Source organism: Podarcis liolepis, assembly GCF_965112155.1.
Source record: "Podarcis liolepis genome assembly, chromosome: 2".
Classification (NCBI taxonomy): Eukaryota; Metazoa; Chordata; class Lepidosauria; order Squamata; family Lacertidae; genus Podarcis; species Podarcis liolepis.
In genome coordinates this window covers 60,612,222-60,638,703 of record NC_139555.1, presented here as the reverse complement: position 1 = coordinate 60,638,703, position 26,482 = coordinate 60,612,222, and the positions used below count along the sequence as shown (strand labels likewise).

General features: G+C 42.8%; 2 protein-coding genes across 10 annotated transcripts; one reads left to right on the top strand and one right to left on the bottom strand.

Moving 5' to 3' along the window:
- The first annotated feature begins 25 nt into the window (after positions 1 to 25).
- PHYKPL (5-phosphohydroxy-L-lysine phospho-lyase) lies at positions 26 to 16,415 on the top strand. Of its 7 annotated transcripts, none has more exons than XM_083488183.1 (14): positions 36 to 849; positions 4,043 to 4,161; positions 4,864 to 5,023; positions 5,678 to 5,752; positions 5,935 to 6,084; positions 6,384 to 6,471; positions 6,569 to 6,685; positions 7,006 to 7,088; positions 7,511 to 7,736; positions 8,295 to 8,449; positions 8,644 to 8,733; positions 11,250 to 11,380; positions 12,053 to 12,104; positions 12,316 to 12,684. In XM_083488183.1, the coding sequence occupies exons 1-13, from the start codon at positions 791 to 793 to the stop codon at positions 12,073 to 12,075; spliced, it is 1,476 nt and encodes a 491-aa protein (XP_083344309.1). In that variant the 5' UTR covers positions 36 to 790; the 3' UTR covers positions 12,076 to 12,104; positions 12,316 to 12,684. The 7 variants fall into 7 exon arrangements, with proteins under 7 accessions (XP_083344315.1, XP_083344309.1, XP_083344314.1 ...); XM_083488185.1 differs by lacking the exon at positions 36 to 849 and adding an exon at positions 895 to 1,064; XM_083488186.1 differs by lacking the exon at positions 36 to 849 and adding an exon at positions 1,045 to 1,209.
- HNRNPAB (heterogeneous nuclear ribonucleoprotein A/B) lies at positions 12,154 to 26,482 on the bottom strand. 3 transcript variants are annotated; one of them, XM_083488215.1, is made up of 9 exons: positions 26,427 to 26,482; positions 24,508 to 24,693; positions 21,509 to 21,859; positions 21,027 to 21,371; positions 19,039 to 19,207; positions 18,794 to 18,952; positions 17,999 to 18,130; positions 15,929 to 16,016; positions 12,154 to 15,604 (listed from the first exon to the last, which is right to left on the bottom strand). In XM_083488215.1, exons 4-9 carry the CDS (start codon positions 21,344 to 21,346, stop codon positions 15,537 to 15,539), a joined length of 936 nt encoding a protein of 311 aa, XP_083344341.1. In that variant the 5' UTR covers positions 21,347 to 21,371; positions 21,509 to 21,859; positions 24,508 to 24,693; positions 26,427 to 26,482; the 3' UTR covers positions 12,154 to 15,536. The 3 variants fall into 3 exon arrangements, with proteins under 3 accessions (XP_083344341.1, XP_083344339.1, XP_083344340.1); XM_083488213.1 differs by lacking the exons at positions 24,508 to 24,693; positions 26,427 to 26,482 and adding an exon at positions 15,683 to 15,835 and having other exon boundaries at positions 21,509 to 22,237; XM_083488214.1 differs by lacking the exons at positions 24,508 to 24,693; positions 26,427 to 26,482 and having other exon boundaries at positions 21,509 to 22,145.

Here is a 26,482-nt window from a genome sequence, read left to right as displayed (position 1 = left end):
GAGCGGACAAACATTAATATTCTCTGAAACTTTCGGCTCAACATGTTAAGAGCCTTCCATGTTAACTCCAGCTCCAAAATGCCGGAAAATTAACTGGAGGATGAAGCGCTGCAAGAACAAGGGCACCTGCTTCTTCGACACAACAATTCAACGGGTGAAGCGCTTCCCGGCACGCCCATGCTGGTGAGGGGAAAGCATCGCCCATTGAATCGCGCCGGGTTGGGAACCCCACCGACTGAACTGCTTCATTGCGAGGCTCTTAAGCGGCTTCTGACGCTGCCCTCGCGGGAGCCGCAGACTCGACTCTTTGGGCTTCGCTGCCTGCAGCCCAGCCGACGAAGTTCCACCGCGCGCCCACCAGGGGGCGTTGCAGAATCCCGGCTGCTCAGGCCAGACGCGGGAGCGGATTCCTCGCTTCCGTTCGTGCACAGAGCGGGCCGGTGAACTCTCGGTTATCATGGACCCACCTCCTCCAAGCTGCGCCTTTTAGATAACAGGCTACACTGGCTTGCGGGGGGTCGAGGGGGGAACGCAATAAAATCACATTTCACACAAGAGAATAAAAAAAACAAAGTGCCTCAGCATCCTCTCTTTGCCGGGGCGGAGAAACAGCTGCCCAGCCCTATTTCCCCCCACTGTCTCCTATAGGCAGCTCTCACTTCCGCCTCCCCGAGCAGGGGAAGAGCCTCACAAGGAACCCGGAAAGCCTTCCTCCAGGAAAACCAGGTTGCCCCTAAGTGACATCTTCATCCTATCTCTACAGTTCCTTTTCCCACACTCCTGGGCAGCCATGAGCGCGGAGCCACGCAGCCGCCAGGAGACTCTGGCTTTGCGGAAGCAGCTCATCGGGTAGGTCGTGATTCTGCTGAGAGGGGAGGGTGTCCTTCCAGAGACTGAGAGGGTATTCCCTCCCCCCGCTTCCTTCCAGGTGTGCCCCTCTTGAGGTTGCCCACGCGCCCGGCTCCCTTCACGTGACTCTCAGCCCGGCGTCGGTGCCTCAGGGAAACCGGTCCCATCCGAAACATTCAGCATCCGGGACGTGTTCCGGCTCCTGGCGCGTTTGGGTCAGATACCTTTAACCTGCTTGCCTCGCTCGGTTATTAGCTGCTACGTGGCAGGCGCGCTAGAGAGAGCGGCAATATGCCCCGCTCGCTCCCGTCGCAAATCCCGCTCCGCCCCTTCCCATTGCATAGGATCCGGCTGCTTCGTGTGGGTTACCAGCTTGTATTTCTCATTCTCGCGGAGTACCACAGAAAGGCACGCGACCTAACAATACTGCAAAACGCTTAGGATATTTGACTAAAATACAGTCGCTCTTCTCCCACAGCTTTGTAAGATGCTTGCTTCAGTATACTGAATGCTGTTTTGATTTCTAATGCGCAGGGGCACATAAATGTTATGTACATGTGTTCTGATCCAGCAGATGTTTGAATTTCTAATGTGAGGATATAAAGCTCTTCCCCTGCCCCCCCCGGTCAGGCCTTTTTATTGGTCTTTCAGAACAAAGTCCTCACACCTAGCCCAGTACTTGCTATCTCCTATCAGTTCCATGCCCTGAATTCAAATTTCTGGTTTGTTTATTACTAGATGCATATCCCACCTTGCTTTCAAGGAGCTCAAGGCCGCATACGTGGTTCTCTTTCTCTCCCCCTCCCCCATGATCTTCACAATAACCCTGTGAGGTATGTTAGGCGCTTAAATAGAGAACCAAGGTCACTCAGTCAGCTTTATGGCCAAGTGGGGATCTGAACCCTTTCTAGAGGGGCCTGTCCAGGTGATGTTGGGGGCATAGTGTCAGCCTGAGGTGGTTGTTTTGCTAACAGATCATTTGAATATCTTCCTACACACACATTAAATTGCCTAGGCCCTAACATCAGCTTTGGAGGCCTAATGCTGTGACCTGCCTCCAGGCATGTCCAAAGTCCATTTCAGGGGTTTAATCCGGCCCGGTGGTCAATTTAATCTGGCCCCTGTGGCAGTATATGTCCTGGGGTAAAATCCTTTAAAAAGCTCAGCAACTTCAATCCCAAAAAAAGATTCAACAACTTTGGGGTAAAATTGTAAAAACAACTTCAGTCGGCCCTCACACATGTTCACTTCATCAAATCTGGCCCTCTTTGAAAAAAGTTTGGGCACCAATGCCACTAAGGTTGTTGGGTACCAGGGGACAGGACCTTTAGTGGCACCACATCTGTGGAATTACTTCCCATGAGTCTCCTTTTGTGGTGTTTCACTGGACTTTACAGACGTTATACTTCTGCCAAGCATTTATCTTACTGCTGACACCCCAATATTTGCTTTATAATCTGATGTTTGTGTTAATTTGTTTTGAGCATTTGTAGTGTAAACTGCCTAATGAGGCTTTGTCCAAAAAGTTGGGGTGGAAATATTTTAAATAAATAAAATTACCTAAGAAAAGGTAAGAGAGAAGAAAAGTTGTAAGGTTCAGTTTGTTTTATGATACTTGATTATTACCTCTGGCTAAACTCTTTAGCACTAACTTGGCAGAGCAAGTCTGGTAGCTAGTGCAGTGGATTCCCCTGCCTTGGGGGCTTTTAAGCAGAGATTGGTTGGCCATCTGTCATGGATATTTTAGTTGATTCCTGCATTGCAGGTTGGGTTAGATGACCCTCTGGGTACTTTACAACTCTACAATTCTACAATGCTATGGCTCTCCAGTAAAGAACCACCATTGAAGAAACAACCTAATCCTTATCCTGGTTGCCAATAAATACAAATAAAGGGATTGCCATACTTCTATGCTTTTTAAATACAAGATGGGTGACACCTGGCTTGAGAGCAGTACATGTGAAAAGGATCTAGGAGTCTTGGTTGACCACAAACTTGACATGAGCCAACAGTGTGACGCGGCAGCTAAAAAAGCCAATGCAATTCTGGGCCTCATCAATAGGAGTATAGCATCTAGATCAAGGGAAGTAATAGTGCCACTGTATTCTGCTCTGGTCAGACCACACCTGGAGTACTGTGTCCAATTCTGGGCACCACAGTTCAAGAAGGACACTGACAAACTGGAACGTGTCCAGAGGAGGGCAACCAAAATGGTCAAAGGCCTGGAAAGGGTGCCTTATGAGGAACGGCTAAGGGAGCTGGGCATGTTTAGCCTGGAGAAGAGGAGGTTAAGGGGTGATATGATAGCCATGTTCAAATATATAAAAGGATGTCACATAGAGGAGGGAGAAAGGTTGTTTTCTGCTGCTCCAGAGAAGCGGACACGGAGCAATGGATCCAAACTACAAGAAAGAAGATTCCACCTAAACATTAGGAAGAACTTCCTGACAGTAAGAGCTGTTTGACAGTGGAATTTGCTGCCAAGGAGTGTGGTGGAGTCTCCTTCTTTGGAGGTCTTTAAGCAGAGGCTTGACAACCATATGTCAGGAGTGCTCTGATAGTGTTTCCTGCTTGGCAGGGGGTTGGACTCGATGGCCCTTGTGGTCTCTTCCAACTCTATGATTCTATAATTCTATAATTCTAAAAGGTCTCTACAACTGACATATTGTAGACCTTTCAAAAGGAGAAACTTCTGGGAATGTGCTACAGAGGGCTAAGGAGGCTACTTTCAGCAGAGCACAGAAACTGAAACATAGTATATGAGGGGTATGTAAAAGGTAAAATTTATTCTTTAAGTCAGCCTTTGCCAACCCGCTACCATTGAACTATCATGACTGTCAGCTCCAGCCAGCATGGCCATAAAGGCTGGGGTTCAAGGGAAATATGTCAAAATTTGTTCAGAATATGTCAATGGCACCAAATTGGCAAAGGCTTCTCTAAGCAAGAACCCCTCTTAGATTTTATTAGTGCAGAGGCTTTAAATTACTGCTCATATTTCTTGAAGTTTAGTATGATAAAAGTTTAGACTAATTTTTTAGAATTCAATTAGTGACAAAAATGGAGGGAATTAACTAAAAAGTTAATTTTAAAACCTGAGTTCATTGAGCATGCTAAAAAAGTGCAATAAAATTAGTGACGTGGGAGTATTTGCTTCTCATTTCAATTTTACTTTTTTTAAAAAAAAAAAATTCAGATCCTCCTGCAAGCTTTTTTTCCCAGAAGACCCTGTGAAGATTATCAGTGCAAAGGGCCAGTATATGTATGATGAAAATGGAAACAAGTACCTTGACTGTATCAACAACGTTGCTCAAGGCAAGCATGAAACCATATTCTTGTTAATAAGCACTGACAGGCCTAAACTACATTTATGTGTACATTCTTGCAATGGTAACCTGCTGGCCCAATTTAAACTGGACAAAACTGATTCTGGCCAGTGAAACCTGGCTTGGAAAATCAGGGGCTTAAGTGTGTGCACTTAACCTATTTCCTATTGCATACACAGACATCAAAATTTGCCCCATGTGACAAATGTTTGATCCCTTCACAGATAACTCCAGTGCACGCCCATTAGACCTCAGCCCTACAACTCCATAGCCAGCAGTGCCAGATCAGGTACCTGAATAGGCTGGCATGAGGTGGTAGGAAGGCAACTATTATGCCTATCTGTACAGCCTTTGTACAGGCATTGTTTGGCTAGCCAGTAAGCCAAGTCACCTGATAAAAGCCCTCCACTGCTAGAGGGAATATGCCTTTGAATACCAGTTTAGAATCACAAATGTGGAGAGCAGATATGCTCTCGGGTCCTACTTGCGAGCTTCCCCATAGACATCTTGATTAGCCACTGTGAGAACAGAATGCTAGACTAGATGGGCCTTTGGCTCTTATGTTTTAAATTTTGCATGATTTTTTAAGGACTGTATATAAAATAAAGGAGTCGGAGCCAACATTTGTCTTAATAGCATTTATGGATGGACACTTGGCATTCTCTCATCTTGCCTCTTCCTTATTTTTCAGTTGGACACTGCCACTCAGAAGTGATCAGAGCAGCACATCAACAAAATTTGGCACTAAATACAAACTCTCGGTATTTGCATGACAATTTGGTGGACTATGCACAAAGACTCTCTAATACGTTGCCTAAGAAGCTGTGCACTTTCTATTTTTTGAATTCAGGGTAAGTTTGTGACACATTGCTAATAGGACTTCTTCATGAGCACCATCTCAAGCTGCATTTCCTCTAAGGCTGCAATCCTGTGCACACTCACTTGGAAGTAAATATCAACTGAACTTTGAATGAAATCCTGCTAAGTAAGAATATGTGAGCTGAAGCAATAACTTTTAAATTAGTCACACTAGAAATTGAATGTTGGAAACAAATAATAGGTATTTAGAGCCTATAAAACTATACATCTTTTTATACATTGTTTGCAAAACAGGCTGTTTATTGGGACAATCAAACTGCTTTGATTAAGCCAAATGCCTGAAATTTATTTTTATTTTAACTTATGCTCCTCAAATTAGGATGAATACACATAGCTCCCGGCTTTAGAGAAAAATTAACATTTCTGTGCATTCCTTTCTTGGAGGAAAAACCTCACACCATGCAACTGCAAGGAAACAATTAGCAAAACATATAGATCGGGTGGGTCAAAAACCATAATGCTGTGTATTTCTTTTTTGTGCATTTTGTCATTTTGCTGTGCAATTTGTTCATTTGAAATCTGGTTGCTCAGTTCTGTAGACTATGGATACAAAACAGTAAAGCTGGAGAGGTTACCATTTGTCTGATTCTACAGAAAGAGAAAGCTGCATAACTTTTTCATTGTAGGTCAGAAGCCAATGATCTTGCTCTGAGATTGGCACGGCAGTATACAAAACATGAGGACGTACTTGTGGTGGACCAGTAAGTGTATATATACTTTTAACAAAGTAAAATTATAAAGCAAACCTGGGAATTTTCATTTAACTTTTGAGGAGACAGTTAAAATACCCAATGTAGACATGTTTTTACTAGAAAGTTGGGAGTGTCTTAGGGTTTATTCTCTTGCATAATTTTTTACATTTGAATCCTGCCCTTCTTCCAAGGCGTCTCAGAGCAAGGTACGTGAGCTTCCCAGGCAACTTGCCATCCAGGTACTTGTCAAGCCTAGACCTGCTTCTGTTTCTGAGCCAGAAGTACATCAGGTTCCTTAAGTCCATTTTCTGGGCCCCAGGTTGCATGTTGTCAACATCAAGGTACAGTACATAGAACCTTGCAGGAAATTACACTGTGCTACCAATGGAATGGGCACTGTGCTTCTTGACTATATCGTAATTTATACTGTCATTACAAGAGCTTGAAGAAACAGAAATTTTATCTTCCAGGCAGCTGCTTGCTTTCTCCAGAAAGGGGCAACAGAATGAATATGTGAAGTGCTTAAGCACAGCAGCTTCTTCAGTTTGGCAGTGTAAATGCTGCAAAATCTCTGGTAGTCCCAGTGAATTAATGTAGACTTCACTGTGTGGTTCTACTGATTGTTTGTTTTTATTTAAAGTGCTTATCATGGACATCTGACATCCCTGATTGACATAAGTCCATATAAATTCAGAAATCTAGAAGGCCAAAAGGAATGGGTCCATGTGGTATGCAAAAGAGAGCGTACTTTGACCATTTTCCATTAATTTCTAATTCATCTAAGCTCTGGTGATTGTGAATAGCAATTACACTTTCTTTGGACAGGCTCCTCTTCCTGACACATACCGAGGATTATACAGAGAAGACAATAAGGATCCGGCCACGGCATATGCCAATGAAGTGAAAAAAATAATTGACCAGGCACAGCAAAAAGGAAGAAAGGTAAAATAAGGAGTTAAGTGGAATATAACTTTTCATCCGTCATATAATATCAACCTGAGTTGAATGTATTCCGAAAATTTTTCACATGTAATGTGTATATTTCATCTCAAGGAGTGACTGCGCTGAAAAGGTTTCAGACAATAATTTATCTTCTGGGTGTACATGCCATTTGCTCAATGAACAGAGATTCGTGTGTGTGGAAGGCAGGCAGGCAGCCTGGTACTGTGTGAAGATTTCTGAATTAGGAACACAAAATGCTGATTCAGCTTGAAACGTGGCATGCATACCACTACTGGCTTCACTTCATCTTATCTTTTCAGTTTGCTGCCTTTTTTGTGGAATCTTTACAAAGTGTTGCTGGACAAATCATTCCACCACCTGGTTATTTCCAAAAGGCAGCTGAGTGAGTATTGCTTTTTAACTTTCCTTATATATTTTCCCACTCCCAACTAAACTGCTTTGTTTGAGCTTCTGGCTAAGGACTTTTGGTGCTGTTGTTAACTCTGCCAAAGTTAAGCACTTTTAAATCCCATTGATTTCATTGGGAGAAATAACCATGTGTCACACTGAAAACAGTAAGGATTAGAAGGGTGCAACTCTCTTTAATGGAATTATCTTACTTGCTGTTCAATTTTGTCAGCACTGAACAATTTTTAGTTCATTGTGCTTATTGCATTTTTAATTTTAAGGAAATTTAATATTTTGAAGCACACAATCAAATGCAACTTTTAAAATGAGAATCAGCTACTAAACCAATTATAAATTTATTAGGTTTTATACTCTTTTATACCTGTATAGCTATGTGTGATTTGGCTCTTTTAATAGGCACATACACAGCGCAGGAGGTGTATTCATTGCTGATGAGATTCAAGTTGGCTTTGGAAGGGTTGGCAAACATTTTTGGGCATTTCAACTTCAAGGAGAGGATTTTATTCCCGATATTATCACCATGGGAAAACCAATTGGCAATGGGCATCCTGTTTCTTGTGTAGCAACGACAAAGGAAATTGCAGAGGCGTTTTCAGCAACAGGAGTGGAGTATTTTAACACGGTAACTTCCCAAATCCGTACTGTGTGACTGCAAACTACCTGTGAAAGTCATCTTTAATTAGACATTTTTGTTTAATGTAAAGGTAAAGGTACCCCTGACCATTAGGTCCAGCCGCGGGCTCTGGGGTTGCGCACTCATCTCGTTCTATAGGCCGAGGGAGCCAGCGTTTGCCCGCAGACAGCTTCCAAGTCATGTGGCCAGCATGACTAAGCCGCTTATGGCAAACAAAAGGAGCGCATGGAAACGCCATTTACCTTCCCGTGGTACCTGTTTATTTACTTGCACTTTGTGCTTTCAAACTGCTAGGTGGGCAGGAGCTGGGACTGAACAGCTCACTGTGTCGCAGGGATTCGAACTGCCGACCTTCTGATCGGCAAGCCCTAGGCTCTGTGGTTTAGACCACAGCGCTACCAGTGTCCCAGTTTTGTTTAATGTACTTTCATATAAACGGATGTAGGGTGCTGCTTTTAGAATTCCTTTCAGTTCAGATTAGTCCACTACTAAATGTAGAAAGCTCATCTCTACTTTGTGATTTTCTTTCCCCGGCCCTGGGTTCAGTTTGGAGGAAATCCTGTGTCCTGTGCAATAGGTATAGCGGTCTTGGATGTGATTGAGAAGGAACAGCTTCAACTCCATGCCCTCCAGGTGGGAAGCTTCCTCATGGAACTACTCAATCAGCAAAAAGCAAAACATCCTCTAATTGGCGATGTCAGGTATCAATTTCTTAACAATCCAGTCTTTATGCCCTGTAACTAGTAACTATTTCATCCTCTTCATAAAGAGAAAGTACCTGCCTTACCGCCACTTGCCATTTTTAAAAATGGAGCATTAAATGGAGAAGCCAACTTACAAAATCTATGCATTGCAGCTTGTTGGCTTCTTACTGATATCCTTTTTCTTTTAAAAGGGGTGTTGGATTGTTCATTGGAGTAGATTTGGTGCAAGATCAAGAGAAAAGAACCCCTGCTACTGAAGAAGCAGCCATCATCATAACAAGGTATATATGACTTCCTCATCCCTAATCAACACTAATTCATTGTGTGTCCCACTTTTTCCAGATTTCTTGTATGTTCAGAGTTGGTCATGTGAATATTACAAGTGGAGATAAGTGGAGCCTCTAAGCCATTCCTCCCTTTGCACTTACCTTCTATCCATCACAGATATCTGTGGGTGTTTATTCCAAGAACCAGAGGCAGAGAATATACAGCAGGGGTAGGAAAATACAGAGGGAAGAAAAGGAAAGCACACCAACTCACTCTCACATAAACTGCATCAAAGCTAAAGCATTCTTGTGTCTTCTTCCTTCCCAGTTTGAATCACAGTCCTGTCAGTAGCACCTCCCAGTTATTCTGGGTAGCAAAGATACACCAGCATAAGTCCCAGTTTGCCTGCAAGGACATTAGATGTGGAGCAGGTCTAGCTAGCAGGTCTAGCTGATACTAGCATGGTTGAAGACTTCAGGCCTGCTGGGATCAGCTGTGCAACAGTTTCCCGTTGGGAACTTGGATCACAGCCAATCCATGCAGAAAGCAGCTTTGCCAGTCCTGAGCTTGGTACTTGGGAAGTACCCACGGCTTGCAAAGTGCTTTGTGCAGCAGTTCCCAAGTGCCTTTCAACCAAGCAGCAGTCATGTCAGTTACTTGGGAAGCACTGTATGAGGGAGGTGGGACAATATAGCTGTCAATCAGCTGACTTTGTCCACCTGATTCAGAACATCCCCCACCTTGGTGTACTCCTTGAGACATGCAATAACAGAAAGTGTTCTTGGAAAATGGCTGGGGATCTGTATTATTTTAATGTAAACTGTGCTCATCTAACTGACATTTTTGTAACCTGCCTGGAACTATTTGGTGGACTGTATTTGGTGGACTATTTGGTGGACTGTAAGCACAATATATGAAAGTAAGTATGGGGGTCAGCATACACTGAGGGCAATAGTAAGGGTCTGGCCAATCAACCATCTTTATAAGTTTATTAAACAGGATTCCTTTTTCCTTCCTTCTCTACCTCTGCTAAGTTATTCACAGTGAGATTCTGTGATTTCTCTGCTGTGAGCTCATAACCTTTCTGGAGCAGACAGGCTCCCTGCTCATTGCAGGGAACTATTGCGATCAGCCTGGTGCAGAGTTCACTAGACACAAATCAAAACTGTCAGGTGCTGCCCAATTGACTTATTGAGTTCTGACATACTCTGAGTAGGCCCATTGAAATTAATAGTAATGACCAGTGCTTTTTTCTAGAAAAAGGGGCAGTACTCACCACAAAGTTGTTACAGCAAGTACCACCAGGAAAAAAAGCACTGGGTAGAAGTAATAAATTATTAGCATGGTTGTATGCAGCCCATAATAAAAAACTGCATAATAATAATAATAATAATTTTAAAAATCCTGCTGAGCAAGGCAAAGAAAAACAAGCTTTTGCAGCGGGAGACAGCCAAGTGGAGGCACTTCCTTCCCCCCTCGCTTCATCCATCCATCTCTGCCGCTCCCTCAAATGCTAATCAGAAAGAGGGTGGGATGTTGTGACACATACAATTTATTCTTGCAAAGACAATTGTCTGCTTCTCTCTGTCCGCCCGCCCCATCCCCTTGATGCTGATGTTTTCCAACGTGCCCAGCTGGGCATGGCAGTGGCTGATGTTCCTCCAATACCTGTAGGTCTGTGGCAGAACGTAGTTTCCTCGGCCAAGAATCATGTGCGCTGGGCCCCCTCGCAGGTTCTCCCAGCTAGTGGAGTGAAGAAGGTGCAGCAGCAACAGTCACCAAAAGAAAAAATGTGCTTGCCAGTATCCACCCTCCTGTACCACTGTGGCTAAGCCAGCCATCGAGAGGATGCAGTTGCCCTTGCAATGGTGGCGGCAGCACGATCACCCAGCAAAAACAAGTCTCTGCCACCCCTTCACATTATGCTCCCTCTCTTCCCCACCCCACAAACTGAGCCTGGCCCATCCTGCCAGAGCAGCTCCCTCCCCCTCTCCCTCACAGCCGTGCCCCAGTTCCACCCAATGTTGCAGCAGGGAAAACGCATGGCCCCACAACAAGCAAAAAGGGAAGGGAGTGTGTGCAGTCATTTTCTAACCTTGCCCTGTGACATGCTCAGCTTTGCCTCTCTGCCCTTGTCACCCAGGATTAGTTCCTCCTACCCAAATATCTGGCAAACGCGTCTATTCATAATTTATTTTCCTAGAAAAAATAGTGATGGTACTGTATACCAGTGTAACCCGCCAGAAAAAACACTGGTAATGACTTATTTGGGTCTGCTCTAAGTAGTCTATTTGGATAGAACTCACAGTGTGCAAAAAGCCACTAGCTCTGGGGCCCAATTCTAGTCCACTTCATGGAGCAGGAAGAAAATCCCCTTTGCTGGTAGTGTTGATAAGCTCTTTGCAGCTACTGATAGCTTGCAGTGGTGCTTTTAGTAGAGACTGTATACTGTGGCAGCGACAGAATAGCTGACAAGAGATTTTACCATTAGTATTTCAATTAGCCATTTTTTCCTTTTAAAAAAATCTAGATTAAAGGAAGAATTCATTATGTTGGCTACAGATGGTCCAGGCAGAAATGTGCTTAAGTTCAAGCCACCACTCTGTTTCAATGCAGAAGATGCAAAACTGGTTGCGGACAAACTTGATAAAATATTAACAGGTAAGGAAGGAAAGTACGCTGAGAAACAAATCCTGCACCTACACAGAACAAGATTTACATTGCTGAATGATTTAAAGTGTGTTTTACATGTTGATTGTCTGTTATTCTTTGCAACGCAAGGGGGGGGGCTAGGCATTGATTTTTAAGGCCCATGGAAGGAAATAAATTCTGTGCTATATGTATGTGCACTGAGGCCCCAACACCTTCCCCACTGTAATGACTTCTTTCAGAAGACGTTCATGACATGCATACAGCTACCTTTCTCAGAGAAGGGGATTGGGGATGAGCACATATTGAAACACTGTCAGCCATGCCGCTTTCCATGTGGAAGCCCTTCCTTTGTTTTGGTTGCTATTTTGAGATTTAGCTACATTTAGCCTATATTCTGTTCTGCCCATTCCACCTGAATTCTGATGCAAGGAAGACAAAAAACTGCCAATAGAAACACAATTGGACACTAAAAGTGAGGGGCACACTATTCTGAGTCTAGCTCAGGAGCAAACAGAGGAACAGAATAAAGTGGGTGGGGGAAGAAGACGTCAAAGAATCAACTTTAGCACCTTCAGGGATGAGAAAAAAATTGTATTGCTGGAAGAAAAACCAGTAATATTGGCCTTTGCCACAGGGAGATGTAGAATCATCATCTAATTAATACTGTTGAATATTCTACAGAGCTAGAGAAAAGAGAAGCTTAGAGAAAGTTCACTTCCACTACCTTCATATGGTAAGTATTCAGGTAATCGGATGATAAAAAAAGAGTCAAATACTCCATAAAGGAATCCAGTCAATTCATTAATCTAAATACACAATGAATGTACACAATTATATCCTAGCAATGTATAATCTACAATAAGCATGTTATTACAAAGTATTAAGGAAACTTTCACTGAGCTTTAAAATGTGGATATTTAATTCTTTCATTCCATCTCTTACAGGTTACAGACATGGTGCTGAATTCTACCATGTTTCTATTATATTTTACTTAAGCTACAATACCAAAAATACTACCTTTTCCCAACTACAATTATTAAATTTATTGTCTTTGTTGTAATACTGATAGTACATAAGTTCAAAGCTCTACAGATGTTATCTGTTAATCCAACTCTTCATGCAGTGGAGTAAAAATCAATTGATTTATCCAGAAAACAAACTGCTTTATTGGTTACAGAACCTAAACCACAACTTACACTCATTTCTGTTTATATTATAAAATTAGCACCTTCCAGTCATTTGTGGGCATGTTAACTTCCTTCCTAACAATAAAGTAAGCAACGGCTAGTTAGCAAAGCTTATACCTAAACATACCAACATTTTAATTATGCGGGAATATTTTCTAAGTTTTTTAGGGATGAGCATTTCAGAGAAAAAATATTTTTCCCAAATGTTTTCAACAAGCAATTTTACATGGAACGTGTTTACCTACCATCAAATCCATGTTATATTTTTCATTCAGGATTGAAGGGAGGTACTAAAGAACTATTAAACCAGATAGCAGATTTGGCTATACTAATAAAAAATAACAGTTCATTCTTTAAAAAACGTTTTACTTTTAGATGACATAGATTTAGGAACTACCCACCTACATTATTTAGAACTAATTTGCTGGTTAAAATTTTACTGTGTCCCTATCAGCAGTGACCTTATTTCATAGTATCTCTTCAGGCTGCTGGCTCCTAGTGCTACAGGTATGGAAGGACAATTTTGAGCATGCTTTTTAGATTTTCTTTAGATGCACAGTTACACAAATTTCCATCTTTAAAAATAATACGCTTAAAAAGTATTTTAAAATTCAACTTGCTATTGTTTAACCTGCACTAATACAATAAAAGTTGCTGACCAGAACCACAGCAGTAAACATGCCAAAGCACAGGTGCATGGCAACAAGTTCACATCCCGATGTGTCAAGACCATGTCCCTCTCTCTCAAAAAAGGCAAAAGCTACAATAAGCCACACATGGATCTGCACTACTTTTCCATTCTTTGCACATGAAAACATAGGAGAAAAAAACCACAGGATGCCAACAATTTGACATCATTTTGCCCCATAAGGACTCAGTGAATGGAAGAGTATGGAACAATCCATAATTGTGTGATGCAGAGAGCAGAACTGCCCCCACCACGCAGGAGGTTAAGTGGAAGAAGAAAACCCCAGAGTAGTGCCTCATGATAGTTGAGACAACCTGCTTTCGGGTCAGTAGGGTTTGCTTATAGGAGCCTTTAGCTTTTGCATGGGACAATTTGGAAATGAATAGATTACATTTAGCTATAAAAAGGCTAAATCACAGTCTTTTCTTTCAGGCTCTGTTCACTGCAACCACTCATGCTTTAACAAGCAAACTATGGGGTCTATGAAAATGGTAAAAAAACCCACACCAAGTAACTAGAGCAATGCTACATTCAGCAGCCATGAACTTGTAATATTTAGGCCTAATTTGGGTCTCCTTAGAGCTGAACTTAGAAAATAAAATCAGCTTACAGATTGGTGCAGTTGTTACATGACCAACCACTTCCTTCTCATCTTTAATCATAGTTGGCAACATACTTTTAAACCATAGCTAATGCTAACCAAAATTTAAAGCCAATGTCAGAACCAAAGTTAACACTAAATATGCTCAATGGTGAAAGAGGAAGCATTTGTATTAAGAGGAAAACACAATCTCTCACAGCCTTCCCATTACCTTAATTATGATTCAGCAGCAGGCTACAGCAGCGCTATGTTGCTTTGCATTCAGTACAGCATATTTTAAATACCATGAGAGTTGAGGCAGCTTAGCATGCTGTAAAATGTGAAAAGGTTCTCCGTCTACAAAGTACAGGCCATACTAGTTGATTTAATTTTTGCCAAAATAATAAAAATTGAAGGCTGCTATAAGATAGAAAGTAGAAACAAAAGTAGTACTGAAAATCCAACTTTTTAGGCATCTTTAATATTATCTTAGCATTTTTAGCATTAAATGCTTAAATTCTAAACAATAGTTAATAAAGCACACAAGAGCACAAAGCCAGGCAGGTTGACAAGTTTTAAGTGTGGTCTGTCATTTATCGACTTAAGCCTACTGGGTGGTTCAGACAGAATGCACATACTACATGAGATGCTGGAGGGCAGGGTTGTATATATAGTACTAAGCATGTTTCCCAATCTCTAAAAGCAGCTCAAGTGAGCTCAAATATACAACAAAATCAGACTTTGATGTGGCAAACATGTCTAACATTTTCTTGCGTGTGTAAATACAGCCTTGAGCCTCGCACTGGTTTAAATGTCTAATTTTACAAGTAGATTCCTATTCCCCTAATTCCTACTCAAGCCAATCAGATGCAGTTATCCAATAAGTCCATGCATTTGCCTGAAAGCATCTCAACACCTATTCTGATTACCATTTTTTTCTTAGCTTTGTAATATATACTACTTTGAATCCATAACTGTTTAACCAAACTCACTGATCACTCATCAATTTTAGGGTTAGAACATGTTCCAAATCTGAACCCTGAAATTTATGCACCAGCCACCATCATTTCTACTGAAATTCTAGTAGGCGTTTCCCCTGAGCTACAATAGGATAGCTGGAATAATGGCACAGGATACTAGATTATGCTTTTTTATTCAAAAGCTAAGATAGCATCAATATCCATGTCATGGTGAATCAGAACACATGTAAAATACCTTACAATACATTAGATTCCAAAAAGGTACCAAAAAGTACAGTAAAATTAACACTTCCATTAGAGGAAATGTATGACACAAAACCAATACAAAATAAAAAGGTGGAAAGTGACACTGGTTCCCTAAAATGCATCTCATTCTGTACAACTGGAATAACGTAGTTCATAGTTAACTCCAAGAGGCAGTCCCTAGATGCAGAGCTGCAGCTTTAAGCAGACCATCAAAATCAGTTTCAATTTAACCTATCAATAAAATCATTAATCTTCAGCAAGGCTGAAATTTACACACCACACTGTCTAGACAACTATTATCTGTAAATATTAAACGAAGACATTTCCAGGGAGCTCTTCAGATACACATAACAGGCCATAGAAATGTATTGTAAAGTTAATTTTGGTACATAATTGTAATGTCCATCTACAGCATTGAGTACAAAACCTATGCAGTTGTTTTCTGCATTACAGCGTGCCACTGCATACCTGAATACCTTTTTGATCAATATGGCTTGTAGTTATTCTGATGACCACGTCTTGGAGCTTTCCCATAATTTGAACTGCCTTGACCTATAAACAAGAGATCAAATGCATTAAACTGCTATTAAGTTATGCTTGCATATACCTAATACAGTTCTCTTTACTTACTGTAATCATAGCCCGGTCCATATCCAAAATACCCATATCCTGAATAATCATAGCCTCCATAGCCATCATAACCTTCCTGATAGCCGTATCCTTGACTCCCATAACCCTGGTTCCAGTAATTGCCATAACCTGGACTCCAATTTTGACTTTGAGCTATAGAAAGGAAAACCATCCACAAAATCCCATTTTAGTATAGAGTTTTGTTTTATAATGTGTCCATACTAACGTACTGTGCATAATACGTACCTCTTCTTCCACCTCTTCCTCGGCCACCCCCAGATCCAAACTGTTGTTGCTGATACACTTCTTTCGGTTGTGCAACCTTTATCTCACACTGAGGGGGGAAATCAAAGTTTGTATTTCAAACACTTCCTTCCAACATTTATCTATGGTTGAAATAATGTAATTTTTTAATTTGAATAGAATTCCCACATGTTATTAACATACATTAGGCTCAGAGTAGATTCAAGCTTTCATCTGAATCTCTAGCTAGTGGATGGAAAGAGGCAGGACAGCAGGACTTATCTTCAGTGTGCATCTTAAAAAGACTCAAATCACTAGAATTTATAATGATTAAAGTTGATGGCAGCCTCTCTATTTTAGTCCATTTATTCCATGCACAATTGCCCTCCAAATAACAATGCTATGCATGTCAACCTGCTGTCCTAGGATTCTAAGTCAACAGCATGCAATTTCCCTTTAAAAGTTTTCTATCAAATGCTTCCATTCAAAACAGTCCCCTCTGTGATCAGTTAGGCAACCTCCTTTATGACTTCTTTGGTATGGCAAAGCACATCCTAAACAATGTAAGCTTCGCCTTACAAAGAATATGGTGGTAAGATTATGTATTTTAATCAATTTTTAAAATTAAGCTAGGTTTTTCCTCCCAAAAGTCTGTTTTTAACCACTTAAGGTAAGTAAAACTACAGAAAATAATAGAAGTAAAGATTACTGCCCCTTTGTCCCCGATTTCTTCCCAAAAAGTATTTCCAGAGTAATGGAAAGGGGTGTGTTTGCTACTCCTGAACAATGTGGGGTACATAAAACTGGGCAGAGTGGAGATCCATTCACACAAAGTGTTGTTGCCTGAGTTGGGATTTCAAGCAGCTTTTCAGGAACAAGGGCAATTGCAGAAGGGACATGATATAAAACTATTTTGTTAACCTTCTTTGGTTCATTTATCTTAAAATCCAATAGATGTTTTAAAAACATTGGTTTAATGTCTATAAAACTTGTAAAGGAGGTCCCAAACTCCATAAATTATTACACTGGCCTCTTAAAAGTGACCATTCTATCTTAAGGTTTGACATCTGTGGCTAAAAACTATTAATAAATTTTTTGGCTTCTACTAGACACAGGGACTAGCAAGATAGGTGCTAGATCAGGCATAGGCAAACTCGGCCCTCCAGATGTTTTGGGACTACAACTCCCCCCATCCCTGACCACTGGTCCTGTTAGCTAGGCATGATGGGAGTTGTAGTCCCAAAATATCTGGAGGGCCTAGTTTGCCTACTCCTGTGCTAGATATTGGAAATGCTATCCAGTATAACATAAATCAAAGAGCCCTGTGCTCTTAATTAATTAAGTAACTACCAGTTCTTGTTTCTGGAAACACTAGACTCTGAAAACTTTCAAATAAGTGCTTGTAGTATTGCAGGCTTAAACTTTCAAGTTAGTGATCTTACACTGGTTACTTAAATGTGTACAAATTGCATGTAATTCTTTGGCTGTCTCTTAAGATGTAATTCTATTGTGCAGGTGGCATGGGGGCTGCATGAGCAAAAGACTGTAGGCATTATTACGTTCCAAACCTATGGGCTCAGTTCAGTCCCTGTGCACAGCTTTCATGCACAAAGACGCTCATAGAATAGAACAGACTTGTTTTCTTCATCCAGCTGTAACACATGGTGTGTGCAGGGATCATCGCAGGCCTTTACACAAGCTTGTGTGTGTGTGACACTTGTGTGAAAGGGAGGAGAAAAAGAAAAACAAACTTGTGTGTCTTATAATGATCCTACATATACAAGTAGATTAGATCAACCACAATCAGGTTTCAGTTGTTATGGGACCTAGTTAATAGGCATGGTTGTTGAGGAAATATTAAGATTGAAAGCTTATATACCCAGAGGTAGTATTTTAGAACAAGGGTGTCTTCAGCTCTGAACAAACAAACTAACTAACTAACTAACTAACTATAAATGCTATGCACCAGTAAATCTTTTCCAACTGTATTTTCACATAAACACAAATTAACCACTGTATGAACAGCCCCTTAAAAAAATCTTAAAGTTAGTTCATTAAAACATGAATACCCACCTTGCTACCACTGACATTGTGGAATTTTTTCTCCAAAATCTTTTTCACTGGATCTTCTTCTTTAAAGGTGATGAACACAAACCCCCTTCTTTTATTGGTCTTTGGATCCATTGGTAGTTCAATTGCCTCAATCTAATGAAACATAGTAATTTCCATTCAAAGTTTCATAAATTTCACTGCATTACTGTACCTTATAACCCCACCCTACAAGTCTCAGATTTCAGTGTACAACTGCCCAGTGTTAACGTAAGTTGAATTCAATGGTTAAGTTCTAAGATTTTCTTGGAAGAAAGCAACAACTGAGTCTCATAAGCAAATGGTTAGTGCTTTATGAAACTATAATGGGGGGAGGCCTTTGGTCTACTGACTTGTCAAATTATTACATCCAAGGCTCAATCCCTCAGACTGAACAGTGTTTATCAGGAAAAGTTTTAAGATCCTAAAAAGCAATATCATTTAAGACTGTATCAGTCAGTGTCAGATCTAGCTACTACAGTATGCAGTGATACATGGTTTTATGTAGGACTATCAGGGCATTTCCAATTCCCATATTTTTCCCAACTATGGGTTGGTTGAAAGACTGGCATATCAGGTGCATGAATGTGTATGTATCATGTAGCAGTCAATATGACTCTAGACCTCAAAGTATACCCTATATCTCCAATTATGTAATTCTGAATCTGAAATTCTTATGTGAGAACAGGATGCTGGACTAGGTGGGCCTTTGGTCTGTTTCAACATAATTCTTATTTTCTTAGTTCCTATTCTATTTAAACTCTTCCCCTGATTACACACCTCTCCAAACTCTCCAAAATATTCTCTGATTTTGTCTTCTGCTGCTTCTGGGTTAAGTCCACCAACAAATATTTTCTTCACAGGATCCTTTTTCATTGCCATTGCCTTTTTAGGATCAATCACTCGGCCATCCAATTTATGTTCTTTCTGTTCCAAAACCTACAAAGTAGTTTAATAAATCAGAATGAAACTGGCAGGATATACAAAAGTATTAAAATGTTAGGATTTAAATCCTTTCAACTCACTTTGTCAACACTTGCTGCCTCTTTGAACAGAATGAATCCAAAACCTCTTGATCTGCCTGTGTTAGGATCCATCTTTATTGTGCAGTCAGTCACTTCACCAAATTTTGTAAAGTAGTCTTTCAAGTCTTTTTTGCTTGTATCCCAACTGAGACCACCAACAAACATTTTCCTGAAATGTTTAAATGTTAACTTTAATGCAGCTGCAAAATGCTATAGCCTAAGGTGCTTACAATTATGAAAGTCAACATAAACAGGCAACTGATGTCATCTATTTCCTTTAAACTGTGACATTAAATCTCACTTCCCAAATCTAATACCAGAAAATAAGTACAAAGTGTTATATTAGAAGTTCAATTTCTTCCCAAATCAGTCTATTTCAGGTTTCAGCTGTCTGTAACAAAAACTAAATACAAGGTTAAAATACTATGCATGCTACACATTTATATTGTAAGTGGAAAAAATATTGCAACTCATATTGTCATTTTTAGTCTCATCAAAACAGGTATAAATGAGTACCTGTTTTACTTTCTATGACTATTCTCTATTGCTCAATACTTTTAGAAACTTATGGACATGCTGCATACTCCTCTGACATTTCAAGCATGTAAAAGAAGCCTACCAAATTTGTGCATCATAACCTTATGTTGATTTGAATGTCCTGTGTTACTGACACAACAGAAATAAGACTTAGCAGTTTCATTAAGCCACATACTGTATTGGGAATCACTACTCACAACACATTTCTTAACCGTTCCTAAGATGAGTCTGGTCATAGGAGCGTCACTCAAACAAGTTAGTCCCAAATGGTTAATAAAATGAAAAGAAATAAAAAGCATAGTCTTACAAAGTTAAAAAAGTATCAACTGACTGTTTACAGTCAGTGTTTATCCTACTGTTCAGGTAAGAGACCATGTGAAATTCTATTTAGCATTTGCTAAGCAGTCTGGAATATTGTTTACTTGTACATAAAATTTGTGTTCTATTCCTAAAGAGAGAAAGAGTGTTACCTGGCAGCAGCAAAAAGTACTATGATGCTTTTTTAAAGCATAAATATTTGTAAGCAAATGTTTGTTTATACAGTCACTGCTCCTGTTTCACAAAAAACGTTGCCCATTTAAGTATGAAAGCTTAAAAAGCATCTCCATTGCTGCAAAGCCAATAAAATAGCATGGAGCCAAGTCAAGGGGTTTTAGTTTGTCCAATTGCTTTTTAGGAGAGTCTCTCAACTGAAATCGCTAACGAAACATTAAAAAATGGGGGTGGGGGACACGGGGCAGAACTGAAGGTCAAATGTGGTCCAAGAATTGAAGGCAAACTGCTCAGTTTCACTTCAAGGAGGCTACTTTTTAAGATATCAAACTTCCTAAACAAGAACGCACCTATGGAAAGTGTCCCGCGCTTCACCCAACTACCGTCGACTTCCGTCAAGCGGCAAGAGGAAGCGAGTCTGTGTATTTGAGGAAAGCACGCAAGCAGGCGGTGGAGAAGGGGGCGGGGGAGATGAGATATCTCTTCAAATTTTGTAGATCTGCAGCGCTATTACGCGGTCCCTATTCACCGCTAAGAGCTCGCGCCAAAAAAGGCGCGCAAGGAAAAACTCGCCGCAGCTCCGAAAAGCAAAAAAAAATGCGCCCAGCCCCTCCCCCACCACCACATGGCGCCAACAAAAGGCAGCTCCAGAACAAAGGAGGAGGTCCCGCCGCCGCAGCCCAGGCCCGGCTTATTGTGTGCTTCAGCCCCAAAAGCAAAGTCGCGAGGGAAAGCGAAGCGCGCGCCCCCGCCCCGCTATAGCGCAACAGCTACCCTTTGTCCAAAAAACCCCCACAATCAAACAAAAGCCCGCACCAAACAGGAAAAGGGCGCGCAGGGCTGAGGCGAAGCGACAGGGCCTCGGGCCTGTCATCCCGAGCATATTTCTACGGCCCGGCCCGCCTGACGCGACCAGAAAAATAAAAGTGAAGATAAAATTAGGGAGCAGCTCTGCTCACCCCGCATCCTCCTCGTTCTTGCTGGCGTTGATCTGGTCGCCTTCGGCTCCGTTCTGGCTCCCAGCGGCCTCCGCCGAAGCCTCTGACTGCCCCGCCGCCGCCTCTTCCTCCGTCGTCGCCGCCGCCGCCTCCTCCTCCTCCTCTTCTTCTTCCTCGGCTACGGCCACCGCCGCCAGCTCCTCTTCCTCCTCCTCCTCCAGCTGCTGGTCCGGCTGCTGCTCCTCATCGCCGCCGCTGGCGGAACCCTCGGCCGCTGCTGCCGCCGCCGCAGCCTCGTGCCCATTTTGGGTGGCGCCGAACTGGTGCTCCACCTCGGCCATGGTCGATGCTGCCGCTGCCTCGAACCTGCGCGAGCGACAACAACGGAAGTCCCCCGCCCTCTCGTCAGTGGGGCCTAGCAAGGGGAAGGAAGGCGCCTCTCCGGGTGCCCAAGCCGCCTCTCAACCACCCGCCTTCCCCTCTCGGGGGCTCTAGGAACTCACGTTTAAAGAGCCGCTCCCCTCACGATCTCAGGCGACCCCGCGATCCGGTTCCACCAGCCTCTTGCTGCCGTAGTCGTCAGCCGCTGCTCCGCCCCTCCCGCGCAATTCCTGACGGACGAGCAGACAAGGCAGTTCGGCGCTACCCGAAGGGGGAAAAGCACGTTCCCGCGCCGCTTCCTTTTATAGACTCCTCGGGGCCGCGCGGGCACCCTCCAGCAAGCCTCCCGCTCATTGGCCGAGCGCAGCAGGCACCCGCATAGAAGGGCATTTCTCATACGTCGCGGGCAGGCCCATGCGCTCTCTTCACCTCCTACTCCTAGCTCTGCGGCCTGGCCTAGGCCTGCGGCTAACCTGCTGGAATGTCGAAATAGAAACCTATAGGCCTCACAGTTGAAAAGGCAGAGAGCGCGAAGGAGTCCTCCCCCTTCCCCTTGAGACCACCAATTCCCGTATGTGAGGAAGCACTATTAATCTCTCAACACAAATATCCCCGAATAAGCATAGCTGGTTGCTCTGAGGCACCAGCAGCGATCAGCCCCGAGCGGCGCCTCCCCACCGCACTTCCCCAGCAGGCCAAAAACCGCCCGCTTCGCCGCCCAGAGCGGAAGGCTGAGGGAATGGAAACGCCGGCTGCTCCCGCTCGCTCGCGCTCTCCCCCACACCAGGGAGCAACGGGGATCGGAGCGGCTGCTGTCACTCCGCTGTGCTCGCTCTCTGAATATGGCCCGGTGATTGGGGTGAGGCCCACTGCAGCGCCCAGAAGCACGAGGTCACTGCTACATAACCCTCCAACATTTCCCCGATGAAAACAGGGACGCCCCACTCTATAATGATAATTTAACTATTTATACCCCACACATCTTACTAAGTTTGCACCAGCCACTCTGGGCAGCTTCCAACATATATAAAAACATAATAAAACATTAAACATAAAAAAATCCTTCCCTATACAGGATTGCCTTCAAACGGCTCGGGGGTCAGATAATGCCATACCCTCCAACATTTCTCCGATGAAAATAGGGACATGCTAAGGAAGAGTGGGGCATTCCGGGATCAAATCAGAAACCGGGGCGGCTTCTCTGAATCAGGGATGTCCCTGGAAAATAAGGGCACTTGGAGGGTCTGCTGCTAGGATGAGCCACTGCTGCTTCCTCCCCCCATGTCGCTGTGGGGATTGAGACTCCTCACCTGAGAACTAGACACGATGGGGGGGGGGCAAATGAGTGGATGCAGCTGTCTGATTCTCGCAAGCCACTTGGCTGCCCAAGCAGCAGAGGTAGCTGCAACTTGGATTAGCTTTCTTTGGCCTTTCAGGTTTATATCCTGTGAAGGAATACATCGAACAAAGAGGGGTAGTGGGGTCCTGAAGTGCCTTCTTTTCCCTTTCCATGCTGACAGGGCCATTCCTTTTTACATACACTACATTCTGTGCCACTAAGAGGGCAGAATACCCCTAAAGGCACGCACCCTTAGGTTAACACAAGCATTAATACATCCAAAGAATTGGGAAATCCAATCTCAGCACAGTTGCCTCTCTAAGGAGCAGAATAAAGCATATCTTTATTCTAGGAATTTCCTCTTTGCCAGCATTATCAGCTATGTCACTCTATTATAAAATAATGTTTCTCTATGTTGGGAGATGGGGTGGCAAGACCTCCCAAATCCCTAGATTCAGTAAAAGGTGAGCAAACTGATAAATTATTTAATTTAGCAAGTTAACTTCCTCATGAGGCCAGGTTGGTGGTGGCTAGCCATGGGTGGGCCATTGAAGAAACAATGGTGCTGATATCCAGTCACTAGCCTTCAAGGGAAGATAACTAAATTTGTGAACCAGTTGCAGAGGGTGTGATGTCATCACAGGAAAAAGTGCCTTTTGCAGCAGGTTTTTGAAACTGAAGTTGCCAGAGTGACAGGTGGCAATAGGCTGCACCAGGAGACCAGGAACAGAGGTGCTTGGCAAGGAACTGTATTGGCACCCCTTTCCCTGTCCCCTTGCACCCTTGGCATGGAAATGTTGACTGCCCAGAGCAGTGGAGGAACAGCCCAGGGAGTGCATGGTTGGGCAAGCAGACTCATGGCTACTCCGAACCAGAGTGGAGTGGTGTGATTTTAGCGCTAACCTAGCCATTCCCTAGGTATGTCCCTGCCAGGGAGCATGGCTGGTTTCTGCCATGGACTCAAGCTTACTGAAGTTGAGGAAGCAACAAAAGACGCTCTTGAGGTGTAATGTTCTGTACCCTTCCATTGAAGGATTCAGGTTGTAAATACAGTGGTGCCTCGCAAGACGAAAAGAATCCGTTCCGCGATTCTTGTCGTCTAGCGGTTTTTTCATCTTGCGAAGCAAGCCCATTGATTAGCACTACAGCGGTCTAGCGGCTTTCCCTGATCAGCTGTTAAGCGGGTTTTTCAGCGGAACAGCTGATAGGCGGCTTAGGAAAAGGGGGGGAGCGAAAAAAACCCGCGGGGACGCGCAAGATTTTTTCGTCTTGCGAAGCAACCCCATAGCGAAATTCGTTTTGCGAAGCGCCTGCAAAACGGAAAACCCTTTCGTCTAGCGGGTTTTCCGTCTTGCGAGGCGTTCGTCTTGCGGGGCACCACTGTATGTGTAAATAAACCGTAATTCATAATACAGTGGTGCCTCGCAAGACGAAAAGAATCCGTTCTGTGATTCTCTTCGTCTAGCGGTTTTCTCGTCTTGCGAAGCAAGCCCATTGACGGATTAGCGGATTAGCGCTATTAGCGGCTTAGCGTCTTATCGGATCAGCTGATAAGCGGCTTAGCGGCTTAGAAAAAGGGGGGAGGGGAAAAAACCGCAGGAACTCGCAAGACATTTGCGTCTTGCAAAGCAAGCCCATAGGAGATTCGTTTTGCGAAGCACCTCCAAAATGGAAAACTCTTTCGTCTAGCGAGTTTTCCGTCTTGCGAGGCATTCATCTTGCGGGGCACCACTGTACACTATAGCCTCGGTTGTGCCTTAATTTTCTAAAGTAAACACAAACCCTGGTTAAGTGCCAGGATCTCTGGAATCTTGTGTACCGCTTGGCTGAGACTGAGGTAGCCTGCAACTATATATCTTGGCCCAGGATGTTGGTCTTCATCAGGCTTCGGTTTCATGCAATATTTGGCAAAATGGTTGATGAGTCTCTGTACAGCTTCCTTGGAGTGCGCTGTCAAGGCTGTGTCATCTGCAAACAACATCTCTTGGATAAGGACCTGCCACACTTTCATCTTGGCACGGAGACATGTCAGGTTGAGCAGACCCCTGTTGCTCCTTGATTGAAAGTACACCCCGTCTTCAGTCAAGCTGAAGGCATATGAGAGCATCAGGGAAAAGAATATGCCAAAGAGAGTTGAGGTGAGAACACAGCCCTGTTTCACACTGCTCTTTATAGGCAAGGCATCTGAGGATGAGCCATCATATTGGATGGTGCCACACATGTTCTCATTGAAGAAAACAATCATCTTGTGAAGCTTAAGTGAGCGTTCTATCTTGCTGAGCAATGTGAAGTCCTTTTGACTGACTAGGTCAAATGTTACATATATAAAATGCTTTCGCACATAACATGCTTATAGCCCATATAAACGTTTTGAAGAGCACTTGGGCTCCGCTTTGAAAATAAATAAACAAATAATTATTATTCTGCCTCAGAAAAGCCATTCTTATCCCTGTTTATTTTTCTCTCACCTCATAGCCTGCCCTGCCCTGTCCTCCTTTCCTGCTCTTATTTCCTTCAGTCAGCCTAACATCTTTCTTAAAACACATTGTCTCCACAAAGCCAGAAACTACGCAGGACTCCAGGTTCTATTGATTTAGCTCTAGGGGGGAGGGGGGTGTCTCTGCTGCAAACAGCATCTGCAACCATCAACTCAGCAAGACATTCCTGTCTCCCACTTTTTCACAGGTAGGTGTCCTGCTGTGAGCAAATCTATATTTGCTGTAGAATTGGTAAGGAAGCACAGAACAATGGACATGAAGAATGTGTGTATGCAAAGAATAGCACTTCGAAGAAATATTCCTGTAAGACTATTCTGAAATATGTGTAAGCACACAGGTACTTAGAATGTTAGTGGAAGGCAAGCTCATTCAGTTAAACTGCCTGTTAGCTTCAAGCCCTTTTTTCTTAAAACCTGTCAAATTATAACTGAGGTTAGCTGGCTAGGGAAGAGGCGACTGGTTCTTTAGTGATACCAGTTTTGGGGAAAGGGACAAATTGTTTTCACCTGACTGCAGTGGCTTTACATTCTCTCCAAAAATCAATGTCTTCCTGTGACTTGTATGGCCAAAATTAAAATTGAGCTTCAGATTGTGACAAATACTTTGCCAGTAGTATATGCAATATGTCAATACTTGTTTTTATGGAGAAAATCTGTGCCTGATGGGACAATAAATAACTTACTGGGAAATAAGTTCCACTGAAATCAGTATCACTGCTGAGTAAACATAATTTGGAATAATCTGTGAAACAATGGAATACATGGTATGCAGTTAACTGCTTATTAGATTAGTATAAATTAAGGCATCTGACAGATCAGTACAGAACATAGATGTCCCAACCACTTCCTGTTTCTTCTGGCTGCAAGGAGGAATTGTTTAAATATCCTTGTGGGCCAAATGTTAGAGGATATGCCCGCTTGTAATGAGATGTACATTTAGATAATTTTCAATTGCTGGTAAGCAAGACTGCAATCCTATGCACATTTACTTGGAAGCAAGTTCAGTTGTATATTGAACTTGGGATTTACAGTACTTTTTGCAAAAGCAAAAAATTCTGAAGGCTACAATCCCTCATGCACAATTACTAGGGAGTAGCTCCCCTTGATCTTTATATAAGTTACTTTCAAGTACCGGTAAGTATGTGTAAGTTTTGGGCTGTAACAGACAAATGACATGCTCAGTATGCGGTCCTATGCCACTTACCTGGGAGTAAGCCCCACTGAACTCAGTTCTGAAGTTAGTGTGCCCAAGTGTGCAGC

Coding starts and splice junctions, on each gene's coding strand:
- PHYKPL (XM_083488183.1), top strand. CDS start 791: ATGAGCGCGGAGCCACGCAGCCGCCAGGAGACTCTGGCTTTGCGGAAG. Junction 6,686..7,005: donor CACAGCAAAAAGGAAGAAAG/GTAAAATAAGGA, acceptor TTATCTTTTCAG/TTTGCTGCCTTTTTTGTGGA. Junction 11,381..12,052: donor ACTTGATAAAATATTAACAG/GTAAGGAAGGAA, acceptor AATATTCTACAG/AGCTAGAGAAAAGAGAAGCT.
- HNRNPAB (XM_083488213.1), bottom strand. CDS start 21,346: ATGGCCGAGGTGGAGCACCAGTTCGGCGCCACCCAAAATGGGCACGAG. Junction 19,208..21,026: donor AAGAACGAGGAGGATGCGGG/GTGAGCAGAGCT, acceptor TAAACATTTCAG/GAAAATGTTTGTTGGTGGTC. Junction 15,836..15,928: donor AGGAAGAGGTGGAAGAAGAG/GTACGTATTATG, acceptor TCCTTTCTATAG/CTCAAAGTCAAAATTGGAGT.